The sequence below is a fragment of the Lithobates pipiens genome, unplaced genomic scaffold, assembly GCF_037356315.1.
Source record: "Lithobates pipiens isolate NorthernLeopardFrog02 unplaced genomic scaffold, aLitPip1_a1.2 Scaffold_19, whole genome shotgun sequence".
NCBI classification, from domain to species: domain Eukaryota; kingdom Metazoa; phylum Chordata; class Amphibia; order Anura; family Ranidae; genus Lithobates; species Lithobates pipiens.
Window position 1 is genome coordinate 1,320,927 of NW_027507764.1, and position 14,774 is coordinate 1,335,700.

The following is a 14,774-nucleotide window of genomic DNA, read 5'->3' on the forward strand; positions in this document are numbered from 1 at the left end:
CCAGCATTTGCGGAGGAAGCTTGATCGTCTTGTCTCGTATAGAGGAGATCCAGGGGAGATCTCTGAGGTGAAGTTTCTTCTTAGAAAGTGTCAATACGACCGGCATGCCTCCTTGGTTCTGGAGAGGGATTATGGAAAATATCACTCGCCTGATCCTTACCAGAACTGTAAGCAAGGCATAGCAGTTAAGACGGTCATAGGCCTGAGGGATAGTACGGGTTCCCTGGTGAAGTCCAGATCAGGGATCCTGGAGATCTTCAGATCATATTATGCAGACCTTCTGGGAAGAAAGGACCTTTGTCGGGACAAGATGGAAAGCTTTCTGGATTCTACTCCAGGATCGGGAAATGGTACATTGCCTTTGATGGATTTGACAGAACCAATTTCAGTGGATGAGGTAGTCCATGCTATAGAGAAGCTGGTACATTGATGATCAGTGAGAAGAATGTTCTTGGTGATCAGTGGGAAGAATGTTCTTTACATTGGTGATCAGTGAGAAGAATGTTCCTTACATTGGTGATCAGTGAGAAGAATGTTCCTTACATTGGTGATCAGTGAGAAGAATGTTCCTTACATTGGTGATCAGTGAGAAGAATGTTCCTTACATTGGTGATCAGTGAGAAGAATGTTCCTTACATTGGTGATCAGTGAGAAGAATGTTCCTTACATTGGTGATCAGTGGGAAGAATGTTCCTTACATTGGTGATCAGTGAGAAGAATGTTCCTTACATTGGTGATCAGTGAGAAGAATGTTCCTTACATTGGTGATCAGTGAGAAGAATGTTCCTTACATTGGTGATCAGTGAGAAGAATGTTCCTTATATTGGTGATCAGTGAGAAGAATGTTCCTTACATTGGTGATCAGTGAGAAGAATGTTCCTTACATTGGTGATCAGTGAGAAGAATGTTCCTTACATTGGTGATCAGTGGGAAGAATGTTCCTTACATTGGTGATCAGTGAGAAGAATGATCCTTACATTGGTGATCAGTGAGAAGAATGTTCCTTACATTGGTGATCAGTGAGAAGAATGTTCCTTACATTGGTGATCAGTGAGAAGAATGTTCCTTACATTGGTGATCAGTGAGAAGAATGTTCCTTACATTGGTGATCAGTGAGAAGAATGTTCCTTACATTGGTGGTCAGTGAGAAGAATGTTTCTTACATTGGTGATCAGTGAGAAGAATGTTTCTTACATTGGTGATCAGTGGGAAGAATGTTCCTTACATTGGTGGTCAGTGAGAAGAATGTTCCTTACATTGGTGATCAGTGGGAAGAATGTTCCTTACATTGGTGATCAGTGAGAAGAATGTTCCTTACATTGGTGATCAGTGGGAAGAATGTTCCTTACATTGGTGATCAGTGGGAAGAATGTTCCTTACATTGGTGATCAGTGAGAAGAATGATCCTTACATTGGTGATCAGTGAGAAGAATGTTCCTTACATTGGTGATCAGTGAGAAGAATGTTCCTTACATTGGTGATCAGTGAGAAGAATGTTCCTTACATTGGTGATCAGTGAGAAGAATGTTCCTTACATTGGTGATCAGTGAGAAGAATGTTCCTTACATTGGTGGTCAGTGAGAAGAATGATCCTTACATTGGTGATCAGTGAGAAGAATGTTCCTTACATTGGTGATCAGTGAGAAGAATGTTCCTTACATTGGTGATCAGTGAGAAGAATGTTCCTTACATTGGTGATCAGTGAGAAGAATGTTCCTTACATTGGTGATCAGTGAGAAGAATGTTCCTTACATTGGTGATCAGTGAGAAGAATGTTCCTTACATTGGTGATCAGTGAGAAGAATGTTCCTTACATTGGTGATCAGTGAGAAGAATGTTCCTTACATTGGTGATCAGTGAGAAGAATGTTCCTTACATTGGTGGTCAGTGAGAAGAATGTTTCTTACATTGGTGATCAGTGAGAAGAATGTTTCTTACATTGGTGATCAGTGGGAAGAATGTTCCTTACATTGGTGGTCAGTGAGAAGAATGTTCCTTACATTGGTGATCAGTGGGAAGAATGTTCCTTACATTGGTGATCAGTGAGAAGAATGTTCCTTACATTGGTGATCAGTGAGAAGAATGTTCCTTACATTGGTGATCAGTGAGAAGAATGTTCCTTACATTGGTGATCAGTGGGAAGAATGTTCCTTACATTGGTGATCAGTGAGAAGAATGATCCTTACATTGGTGATCAGTGAGAAGAATGATCCTTACATTGGTGATCAGTGAGAAGAATGTTCCTTACATTGGTGATCAGTGAGAAGAATGTTCCTTACATTGGTGATCAGTGAGAAGAATGTTCCTTACATTGGTGATCAGTGAGAAGAATGATCCTTACATTGGTGATCAGTGAGAAGAATGTTCCTTACATTGGTGATCAGTGAGAAGAATGTTCCTTACATTGGTGATCAGTGAGAAGAATGTTCCTTACATTGGTGATCAGTGAGAAGAATGTTCCTTACATTGGTGATCAGTGGGAAGAATGTTCCTTACATTGGTGATCAGTGGGAAGAATGTTCCTTACATTGGTGATCAGTGAGAAGAATGTTCCTTACATTGGTGATCAGTGGGAAGAATGCCCCTTAGATTGAATTCTTGGATATCTGCGTTTTACAGTGTGGGGGTGCATGTGTCCAGTTGGGGCGGAAGGGGAGAACAATCTAATAATGATGTTCAGGTGGGGGTGTTGAATGATCTGATAATGATGTCCTGTAATACGTGTTTTGCTGGAATGACCTTCACTCAATTTTCTTTTCCAGGTTACATCACTGAATATATTACCCCCTCCGTATATGACGGGGACAGCGATGGAGCTATTAAAGTCCCCTCTCCAGACACCCTTTATACAGCAGTGCACAGTGAATATGGAGCTCCTGACTCAGAACCACCGGACAGCCCGCGCTCAGAGATCACCGAGGGGTACATCAATGGAGACACAGCGGTCAGTGAGGGTTACTCAGTGGATGCCTTCTTCATCACCGATGGCCGGTCACGTCGCAAGGTTCTGGCTGCGGGGCGTTCCATCCAGAGGCACAGCTGTAGCGAGTGCGGGAAGAGTTACGCCACGTCTTCCAATCTAAGCAGGCACAAGCAGACTCACCGTAGTCTGGATAGTAAGCTCGCCAAGAAGTGCCCCACCTGCGGCAAAGTATACGTGTCCATGCCGGCCATGGCCATGCATCTACTCACCCATGACCTCAAGCACAAGTGTGACACGTGCGGCAAAGCCTTCAGCCGACCGTGGCTTCTCCAGGGCCATATGAGATCCCACACCGGGGAGAAGCCCTTTGGTTGCGCCCATTGTGGAAAAGCCTTTGCTGACCGCTCCAACCTCCGTGCGCACATGCAGACACACTCCGCCTTCAAACACTACAAGTGCAAACGATGCAGCAAGACCTTCGCACTCAAGTCATATCTCAACAAACACTACGAGTCAGCCTGCTTCAAGGGTGTAGCGCCTCCGCTCAGCCCAATGGAAGATTGAGGGTGGTCCCGTCATCACCATTCCACACTCAACATTGATACGACATCCTCTGGACGCTCGCTTGTCCTTGCATCCTTTCCGCTTTCAGTGGCCTTGTGCCAGATCTGATGCTGCCCACTTCCGTCCCTTCTTCATGTGGATTGGATGATAGTCTTTCTTCTTATTCCACTTTTGGTCACCAAAACGAGTTGGTTTTATTCCAATGTTCTTCCAAGGCTGGTGGAAACTTCTCACGGGGAGAAATCGCAAGCAATTGTTTTAAAAAGTCATGCACAGAACCCTTACGATTAATATTTGCTTATCATTTATCCAATCATTTTTAATTATAAACTATCAGTCATGGAAGCTAAGAAAGAGGCAGGGTAGGGTATGATGTGCTACTCCTTTTTTTAGGGTGTGGGGGAACAGGCAGTTCAGAGGCCTTCATTAAGTGGTCTGGAAAATACCCGTTTTGTAGGGTTGAACAGACGTGCGTTCTCAGCATTTACTTCCATAGCTAGGTTTTATTTTCCGATGTGGGATATCAGAATTAAGACTAAGCATTCATCCTAACTAACGTACATATGCTACCTGCAGCAATAAGACAAATGGGTAGTACGAAATATGGAGTAATAAAATGGAAGTTGGGTTGAAGGATTCTAAGGAGCAATAAGGATCTCACTCCAGGAGATGTAGATCGGGGATGGAGTGGAGGGTTTTTTATAGTTGAGTCACATGACTACCGCTGGCCAGTGGGCCCAGTTGTATCTTGTACATATTATATACAATTCTATTTATTTTTAACGCACACTGGACACCTCCTCGTTTTTAGTCATTGAGGAGCATGTCTAGAGCAGCATTATGTTGACCCATTAAGTGATTGTATCAATGAGAAGTCTGAACAATTGTTTTTTAGCGGTAACCTTATGCTGTTGGCACTATACAAGTCTGGTTCATCTTTCTCCATTACATACTGTCACTCATAACTGTACAGATCAGAAAGGAGGAGACACAGTCATATCCATCCTCACATAGAGGACTCAGACTTGAATGTTATTTTCAGTTATTGGTGGAGGTCCATGTCCAGAGATGTTGTTGGAGGACAGCTCAAAGTTCATGTAAAGCAGTTCATAATAGAGGCCATATATATATATGGAGATCCATTTGCCAATCTTTTACATGACTACCAGGTTTTCTGATTACATTGATAGAGCTCCCCATTTCTATAGATGTGCATCTGGGTTGGAGCCCCCTATTTCCATAGCTGTCCATCTAGGTTGGAGGCTCCTATTTCCATAGCTGCCCATCTAGTTTGGAGGCCCCCTATTTCCATAGCTGTCCATCTGGACTGGAGCCCCCTATTTCCATAGTTGTCCATCTAGGTTAGAGCCCCCTATTTCCATAGTTGTCCATCTAGTTTGGAGCCCCCTATTTCCATAGCTGCCCATCTAGGTTGGAGGCCTGCTACTTCCAAAGCTGCCCATCTAGGTTGGAGGCCCCCTATTTCCATAGCTGCCCATCTGGGTTGGAGCCCCCTATTTCCATAGTTGTCCATCTAGGTTGGAGCCCCATATTTCCATAGTTGTCCATCTAGGTTGGAGACCCCTATTTCCATAGTTGTCCATCTAGGTTGGAGCCCCATATTTTCATAGCTGTCCATCCAGGTATACCAAGTCCTTGGTGTAGATCCACATTATACCAGGGAGAGCTATAGGTTCTGTATCCCAAATCTTTGCCGATGTTCCTAGTCATGTTGATGGAGGCCTATATTTCTCAATAACCATAAGTCACAGCACAGTTTGGGGGTGTCTTCTTATTATAGGCCCCTGTCTATGTACTGTATTTCCATTCCATTCTTGGATATCCATTGTTTAACACCCTGGGGGTGTGTTCACTGAAGTCTGTTGGTGAAAACACAATAACTCCATTTAAATTTAGAAACACACAGAGATAGGAACACACGTTGTACTCTCTAGGGCAGCCTTTCTCAACCCCTTTACCCCAGAGGAACCTCTATTTTAAGGTCTTGAGGAACCCTTACTAAAACTAATTCATTGGAAGCCAATGGGGAAAATGCCCATTGGGGTCCCTTACAGACAGCCTAAAAGATCAGTTGTGTCATGCTGCTGCATTGCCAAATTATGTTGGCCCAGGAACTTTGCAGGCACCATCAAATGGTGGGACAATCAACCACAGCTCAAGGAACCTCCAGCAACCTATGGAGGAATCTTGATTGAGAATGGCTGCTCTATGGGTTTACTGCAAACCAAATGTAGGACATTCATTTCTGACCAGTGCTCATGATCAGTCTGTGAGGGTTACAGAAAAACTTCAATTAAACCCAAGAAAAAAATGTCATATATTGGCACTTACCCGTACTTGGATGTGGTGGCTGTATTCATTTTCCTTTTTTTCAGACCAAGAACATTTTGGACAAGGACAGAAACTACTGGCTGATCCTGCCAGAAATGTTGTCATTTTCTTGTGAGCTGAACTCAAAGCACAATCAATGTTCTTTTCTGTCTACAAAATACAAATTTTTCCTCACACACACCCTGTGAAGAAGAACAAATTAGACGAATTTGGAGTTCAGCCTGGGTGACCATCATGGCTTCCTCCATAGATACAGATGATTGATTTTTGTCATCCTAGGACAGGAAGTGTGTGACTGGCAGGATCACCAGGGCTGTCTTAACACATGGGCACCTCTGGGCATTACCCAGGTGCATGTGGGCCGGGGGCCCTGTGATAATCTTGCAGTACATCATACTTGCCAACTGTCCTGGATTTGCCGGGCTAGTCATGATTTTTACTAGGCTGTCCCAGGATGGCCATGTCCCGGAATCTGGGTTGCGGGGACAGCAGCAGGCTGTCACAGGGCTAAAGCTACAATTAGAATGACATTTGGTCCCTCTTCTACCCCCAATATTTTGGTGCTCTTCCAGAGGTTAAGGAAGAATCCCCGAGGCAGAGAATCTTACTACTGCTGCTGCTTTTTATTCTAATGGGGCAGGCTGGTAGGGGGCCACGATGCTAATAAGGTGGCCCTGAGGATCACCAGGGAAAATAAAAGAAAAAAGCCTTAAAGAGAAAATGAATGCAGCCACCACATCTAAAGATTTCTAAGGTGAAATATATTACATTTTTGTGCTTGAGCAGAAATCCTTCTTTATTGGTAAACAATTTTGTTGTTGGGGGATAATTGGGATCCCTTTGAAAGCCTGGCCCCTAAATGCAGCGCCACATCATTTTACCAATAAATGAAGATATTTGTTTCATTACGTCAGGAGCACCATGGATTTCCTTGGTGTCAGTCTACCTCGAATTTTACAAGCCTGCTCGTCTTTCATGTCAGTCTACCTCCAAGCTCCACCATGTTCATTTATTCTACTTCCACCAAGACAATCCTCCACCTGCTCCATGGCAATCCTCCACCTTCACACAGACAATCTGTCACCTCCGTCCCACCATCGTAGGGTCATGGCTACCTCTTACAATGAGGCAGTTGCATCGCCGGTCCAAGCAGTTCTAATACATGCTTAGTAATCATTGACTTCCATTGCTTACCTCCTCTGCTTGTATAGAGAGACAATTTCCAGATGGCCTCAGAGTCACTTGACCACCTCTCCATCCAGCCAGAGGTGCAATGCAGATGAAGTCAGTGGTTCTTGGGAATGGCATAGTCAAAGTAAGGCTATATTACATCAGGGATTTTTGTCTCCTCCTGGGCCTCTCACTGTTCATTTCTTAGAGTTTGGAGGTTTTGACCTCAATCTACATTGCATGTACAGCAGCAAAACTCCATATAATCACAGGAATGCATGCGTGTGGCAGCAAGTAGGTTACTTTCCATTTTCAACAAACATATAACTCCATCCATAGTTATAACAATAGCATGGTGACCAGATGTTTCACTGGCTCCCAGTGCTTTCTTTTAATCTTAAATGTGCTGCTTGCTGTGGGGGGTCATATCTGATGCAGACTGGATAACCGAGTCTTGAATATTGGTCCTTAGGTCAGCGTTTGGTTAGGCTTTGAGGTCATGACTTATCAGCCTTATAGTCTGCGGATTGGGAGAGTCATTGGGATTTAAAGACTGTTGTTGACCAGTACTATATGTCATCAAACAGTGTTAGTGACTACCTAGTTTTATCTCCTTGAAAATCTTATGGGAATTATTGGTCAGACTGTCGATGATTGAAGGAATGCTTCATTGACCAGTCCTGCAGATCTGCAGGGACCAATGATAAACCAATGCTGTAGGCCGACAGGTGTTGGGGACACCACTGATTGATCAGTTTTACAGGTCTGGAAAGGCCAGTATTATAGGTATGGGGGGTGAAAGGATTGGCCATGATTGCAATTATGGGGGGGGGGGGGGTCAGTCTGACTATTCTGCATGTCCATGTATAACAGACCACAGCTACAGTTTTGGGCAGTGACTAGCTGAATTGAAATCTAGAATCTGACCTGTATTGGAGGAGTGGAAGTCAGTGATTGACCAATATTGTAGGTGGGTTGTGGCCTCAAGGCTTGACCAGTAGTTGATGTCTGGAGGTCAGTGACCAATATTCTAGATAGAGGATGTCATCAATGGCTGGCCAGTATTGAATGTGTAGAGGTCAGTTATTGACCAGTACTGTAGGTAAATGTTGACCATCGGGGTTGAATCCTAGAGATCAGCAACTCATCAATATTCTAGAGTTGGTGACCTCAGGGGTTAACCCATGTAGGAGTTCTTGGAGTCAGTGACTGTCATATACTCTAGGAGGGTGGTGGTCTTGGGGGTTAACAAGTATTGGAAGTGAAAGATCAGTGATGGGTACTGTAAGATGGTGGTAAACTCAAGAGTTGACCTGTGTAGGAAGTCAGTGACTATCCAATATTCTAGGTGGGTGGTGGACTTGGAGGCTAACCGGTATTGGATGTGAAACATCAGCGACTGACCAATGCTGTAGGTAGGTAGTAAGCTCAGTAGTAGGAGGTCAGTGGATGACTATAAATGGAGTGTCCTAGGGGTCTGCCCAGTACTGGCTCTGTAGAGTCAGTGACTAACCAGTACTGTAGATGGATGTGACCATTGAGGTTAACTAGTGTAGGAGGCCTGGAGGTGATCAATATTCTAGATTTGTTGTGACCTCAGGGGTTGACCTCTGTAGGACTTCTAGTTTTGGATGTGAAAGGTCAGTGACTGATCAGTACTGTAGGTAGATGGCAACCTGATGAGTTGACCTGTGTAGAAGGTCAGTGGCTGTCCAATACTGTAAGCAGGTGGTGGCCTTAGGATCTGACCAGTTTTGGATGTGAAAGGTCAGTGACTGACCAGTACTGTAGGTAGATGGCAACCTCAGGTGTTGATCTGGGTAGAAGGTCAGTGGCTGTCCAATACTGTAAGCAGGTGGTGGCCTTAAGGTCTGACCAGTATTGGATGTGAAAGATCAGTGACTGACTAGTACTATAGGTAGAAAACCTCAGGAGTTGACCTGTGTTGAAGGTCAGTGGCTGGCCAACACTCTAGGTGGATGGTGGCCTCGGGCGCTGACCAGTTGTAGGTCTGGGTTAAACTTAACGGACTTCCCCAGTATTCTATAACTATGCCAAAGCATAAGTCACTTTTTTGTTCAGAAAATTTTTAAATTTAGGCAAAAAATGAAAAATGGTCACATGGTAAACAAAAAAAAACATAAATGACTTGACAAAAAAAACAAAAACTTAGGGACTGCACATGGATTTGGGGTTTTTTGATCCATGTCATGTTATTTTATGGGGGTTTTGCATGCCAGAGTTTTGAATCTATGCCAATTTTGTAGGGTTTTGGGGGGTTTCTGCCAAATGTTAGAGCTTAGTTGCAATATATTCCTGCAAGGAATCCTATACTTAACGTAAAGCAATAATAATAATAATAATAATAATCACAAATTAATGCATGCTGTTTCTAGGAGATGTGGCGATTCTGAGTAATCAGGTACTGCCTCAATTATTCTTGTATCAGGGATTTACTGAATGATATTGTGTTTTGGGGAATATTACTCTTTGGCTCAGCACTGCATGTTCCCTTGGGAGAAGTGAGCCGGCAGCCAAGGGTTTATCCGAAGGCACCATGCAAATGTTCAGTAACTTAATGCAATAAATCATTCCATTTGTTCCAAGATGGACAATCCAGCATAAACCCAAAACATTAGTGATTTTACACTACCTTAAATGTAGTCCATCGACCCATCGGATACAATAAATGTGTCCCTTGTAAAGTACAGAAGGATATTTACGATATTGTCCTCGGTCCGCCCTGGTGGGGCCATAGAATAAGATTGGACCCCTAGTTCCTAATCCTCCTCCAATGGTGTCATGTATTCCCTGTTTATCCACAAATGACATTCTGTAGCACTTTCATTCAAATTTAGGTGAACCATACAGAAACACGGGACCTGCCTTTCTGAAATGTGTGGCATCCTATAGAACGGAGGAGGTCCTCTTCTCTTTAAATTATCCGTGTTATTTGCAGAGCCAAAGAAAAGGGAAACTATAACCATCATCCCCAAACTTCTAATTTATCATCAGGTCTTTAGACAATTCAACCTTTCAGATATACACCAAAGTTTACTGACCCCACTCCCCCACATCTGGAAGGGTACATGGATTCTCTGTGACGGGAGACCAGGGTGGGGAAAATCCTAAAGCTCCTACTTAACTTCACCATACCTGAACTCTTAACCTAAGCCCAAAAAGACTAAACATTATGCTGAACGCCAAACTATTTCCTACCACTGGATGGACCCAAGTGGCAGAATGCAAAACCTTATCCCACATACGGAATAGCTAAGGAACCTCTGACTGGTGTGACCGGACAGCGTGATGATCTGAATTTCAGACATCATACTTCTTGGTTTCCAATGAAAATTTGGTAGAGGTCTGAGGGACGGTAAAAGTCTCTGTGGACTTCTTATTCCCAGACAGTGTGATATTTTGGGGGTAGGTGGACCTATTACTGTGGCTTCTTAAAACTCTTTGAGGTCTAGTCAGGTCTTCCTGCCACCTCATAGTTACTGGCTCTTTCTTGTTCACTTTGGCTGACCCCCAGAGTGCCCATCCCCATCAAGAACCCCCTACTTATGGAGCTGTCTGTGACTTCTGAAGGCCCTCTTCTCTATGTGGCAACAGTGGGTGGTCTTTAACAATACAAAGGATGGTGCCATGTAATGACATGGACTGTCCTCTGCATCTTTCATCTATGAATCTTTGATGACTGGATGACGCTACCCAAGGGGGGGAGTCTTTTACACCCTGGGCTCATCAGAGGTGGGGGAATGATGCTGGTCATCATGCAACCCAGAAGAGGAGCAGCAGCCAAGACCAGAGGAGGATGAGGGTTGTGGTGCTGGAGAATGGGGCTGAGTACTGTGCTGGTACCCTTTTTATTTAAGTGGAGAGGGAAGAGCTATTTGAAATAAACCTCCATAGAGTCAGACTTCTTCTTGTGGCCACAGTGGGTTTATGCAGAGGATGGTGCCATGTAAGGACAGACTCTATTCTCTGTATCATTCACCTCCATAAATCCAAGATGATTGGATGATGCACTCCAAGGGGGATAGTCTGACAGCCTTGGCTCATCAAAGGTGGGGGGAGGATGCTAGGCATCATGCAACTCAGAAGAGGACCAGCAGCCAGGATTGGAGAAGGATGAGGAATGCACCACAGGAGCAAGGAGAGTATTGGGTTGGGACCCTTATTTTAAGTGGGGAGGGAACCCCTATAGACCTCTATTGAGTTGTGCTTTAAAAATCCAAGAGATAGAAACCCCCTCCTTCCCCAAGGGCAGGTGTGAAGATTGGAGAACTCAAGATAGAGACTTGGGTGGACTGACTCTTCAGTATCCATCCTGAGTGGGCCGACTCATCAATATCCATCTTGGGTGGGTTGACTCCTGGGTGGACTGACTCTTTAATATCCATCTTGGGTGGACTGACTCTTCAATTTCTATCTTAGTTGGGCCGACTCTTGGGTTGACTGACTCTTCAATATCCCTCTTGGGTGGGTTGACTCTTTAATTTCCATCTTGAGTGGGTGGATTGACTCTTTCATATCCACCTTGGGTGGGTTGAATCTTGGGTGGACTGACTCTTCAATATCCATGTTGGGTGGGTTGTCTCTTGGGTGGACTGACTCTTCAATACTCATATTAGTGCAGAATGTCCAAGTAGTGCCTCAGTTTGGTAGCTCGGTGATTGATGGTTATCATGTCCACTTTATTGTTACTGAATATTTGCATTTAATAGCTCCTCAGAGCTGGAGGGTCTCCTTTAGAGCCCAGATGGGAAGGACAGGTACCCCCTTATCTAATCACCTATCTAGCAATAGAAGTCACCCATGTACAGGGACTCCAGACGGACACATGCAGTGCTGAGTTCCCCTTTCTCTGGCAGAGCGGTTCTCACCATCCACCTCGCCAGGAAAGCGGCCATCTTTTTTCTCTTCTTTTCTTCTCTTCCATGTAATGCATTGCCTGCATAGTAGCTCGAATTTAGACATAGGAACATAGAACTTACTTCTGAATTTTTAATGGAAATGATTCTAGCTTTTAGTGCCAGACGGATCTTTGCATCAAGATGCAGCCGATGAATGGTGATGATGTGACTGGAAGTCATTTTTATTTTTCACAAAAAAAAAAATGTTTTTTTTTAAAAAAAGCTAATTTTATGGACAAGAGAGCCAGAGTTTGGGCGTTTGATAGTATTCCAGAAAAGCCATGCGCATCTCTTTTTACAGTTAGCACTTGTATTGCTCTTACTATAGCGATAATGTTTAATCGAACGATAATAATAATAAGAATAAAAAAAAACTGAAAAAAAAATGTGAACGCAGCACAAATATTACCAATAAGACTATGAAATAAACCTCGGCACTCCTTCCCGGCCTGAGCGTGCGCGGAGCACCGGGGACCAATCTCATTGGACGGTTCCTCCAAGGCGGGGCCCTCAGCCAGCACTCCCATCTGGTATCCAGGTACAATGACGCACAGGTCAGCGGGGGCGGGGGGAAAAGGCCCGCTTTGCTCCAGAGGCGCCTCGGGCAAGGAAGGGGCGGCGACTTCTTCAGGTATTTCTGCACTTCTTTCATTGAATGAAAAAAAAAAATTTAAAAAATGGAATCAAAAATGTGGGAATTCCGGGATTTTGTACGGAGAGCGGGACGCTGTCCGTCGGGATTTCCGGGATTTTGTACGGAGAGCGGGACGCTGTCCGTCGGGATTTCCGGGATTTTGTACAGAGAGCGGGACGCTGTCCACCGTGAATTCCGGGATTTTGTACGGAGAGCAGGACGTTGTCCGCGGTGAATTCCGGAATTTTGTACGGAGAGCGGGACGTCTGGGATTTTGTATGGAGAGCGGGGCGTTGTCCGTCGTGGATTCCGGGATTTTGTACGGAGAGCGGGATGTCTGGGATTTTGTACGGAGAGCGGGACGTTGTCCGCCGTGAATTCTGGGATTTTGTACGGAGAGCGGGACGCTGTCCGCCGTGAATTCCGGGATTTTGTACGGAGAGCGGGACGTCTGGGATTTTGTACGGAGAGCGGGACGCTGTCCGCCGTGAATTCCGGGATTTTGTACGGAGAGCGGGACGTCTGGGATTTTGTACGGAGAGCGTGGCGTTGTCCGTCGTGAATTCCGGGATTTTGTACGGAGAGCGGGACGTTGTCCGTCGTGAATTCCGGGATATTGTACGGAGAGCGGGACGTCTGGGATTTTGTATGGAGAGCGGGACGTTGTCCGTCGTGAATTCCGGGATTTTGTACGGAGAGCGGGACGTTGTCCGTCGTGAATTCCGGAATTTTGTATGGAGAGCGGGACGTCCGGAATTTTGTACGGAGAGCGGGACGTTGTCCGTCGTGAATTCCGGAATTTTGTACGGAGAGCAGGACGTCCGGTATTTTGTACGGAGAGCGGGACGTTGTCCGCCGTGAATTCCGGGATTTTGTACGGAGAGCGGGACGCTGTCCGCAGTGAATTCCGGGATTTTGTACGGAGAGCGGGACGTTGTCCGCCGTGAATTCCGGGATTTTGTACGGAGAGCGGGACGCTGTCCGCCGTGAATTCCGGGATTTTGTACGGAGAGCGGGACGTTGTCCGCCGGGAATTCCGGGATTTTGTACGGAGAGCGGGACGTTGTCCGCTGGGAATTCCGGGATTTTGTACAGAGAGCGGGACGTTGTTCCCCAGGAATTCCGGGATTTTGTACGGAGAGCGGGACATTGTCCGCTGGGAATTCCGGGATTTTGTACGGAGAGCGGGACGTTGTCCGCCGGGAATTCCGGGATGAATTCTGAGATTTTGTACGGGTAGAGCGGGACGTTGTCCGCCGGGAATTCCGGGATGAATTCTGGGATTTTGTATGGAGAGCGGGACGTTGTCCGCCGGGAATTCCGGGATGAATTCCGGGATTTTGTACGGAGAGCGGGACGCTGTCCGCCGTGAATTCTGGGATTTTGTACGGAGAGTGGGACGTTGTCCGCCAGGAATTCCGGGATTTTGTACGGAGAGCGGAACGTTGTCCGCCGGGAATTCCGGGATGAATTCTGGGATTTTGTACGGAGAGCGGAACGTTGTCCGCCGGGAATTCCGGGATGAATTCTGGGATTTTGTACGGAGAGCGGGACGTTGTCCGCCGGGAATTCCGGGATGAATTCTGGGATTTTGTACGGAGAGCGGGACGCTGTCCGCCGTGAATTCTGGGATTTTGTACGGAGAGCGGGACGTTGTCCGCCAGGAATTCCGGGATTTTGTACGGAGAGCGGGAAGCTGTCCGCCGCCAGCGGCCTTCCTGTATATAGTCCCTCAGCCGGGTCTTTTTAGTTTGGAGGTTGCGGCGATTTCTTTCTTGAGGGATTTTTGGATTCTGGCCCCCCGGCCCCCGGGGGGGCTCACCTGGCGGTCTTCTATTTTTGCGCAGTTTGAGGGGGAGCTGTTAGCAGTATGAAAGCACAATGTACTTCTTATCATAGGCCTTTTATTGCACCTCCAATAAAGTATTGAAGCAATCAACGACTCCGCCCCTTTTTTGTGTGTGTGATGGGGGGAGGGGGTCCAGCAATGTCAGCAGTACAATCACAGCTGACAACTGAGGGATGAAAGGGGGAAACACCCCAATCAGGTGTAACATGCTGCACCAGTGACAGGGGACAACATGCTGCACCAGTGACAGTAAACAACATGCTGCACCAGTGACAGGGGACAACATGCTGCACCAGAGACAGGGGACAACATGCTGCACCAGAGACAAGGGACAACATGCTGCACCAGTGACAGAGGACAACA

General features: G+C 45.8%; 1 protein-coding gene across 2 annotated transcripts in view; it reads left to right on the top strand.

The window, feature by feature from the left end:
* SCRT1 (scratch family transcriptional repressor 1) overlaps nt 1-14,497 on the top strand; it is a 36,393-nt gene extending 21,896 nt beyond the window's left edge. The window contains exons 2-3 of one of the 2 annotated variants that reach the window (XR_013277472.1): nt 2,763-4,742; nt 4,778-14,497. Coding sequence is in view for 1 of the 2 variants with exons in the window: in XM_077490475.1 (XP_077346601.1) it covers nt 2,763-3,487 (725 nt within the window). In the remaining variant the exon portion in view is untranslated. Of the gene's footprint in view, nt 1-2,762 lie in introns of both variants that reach the window. The other variant, XM_077490475.1, reaches the window with a different exon arrangement.
* Nucleotides 14,498-14,774: the final 277 nt, after the last annotated feature.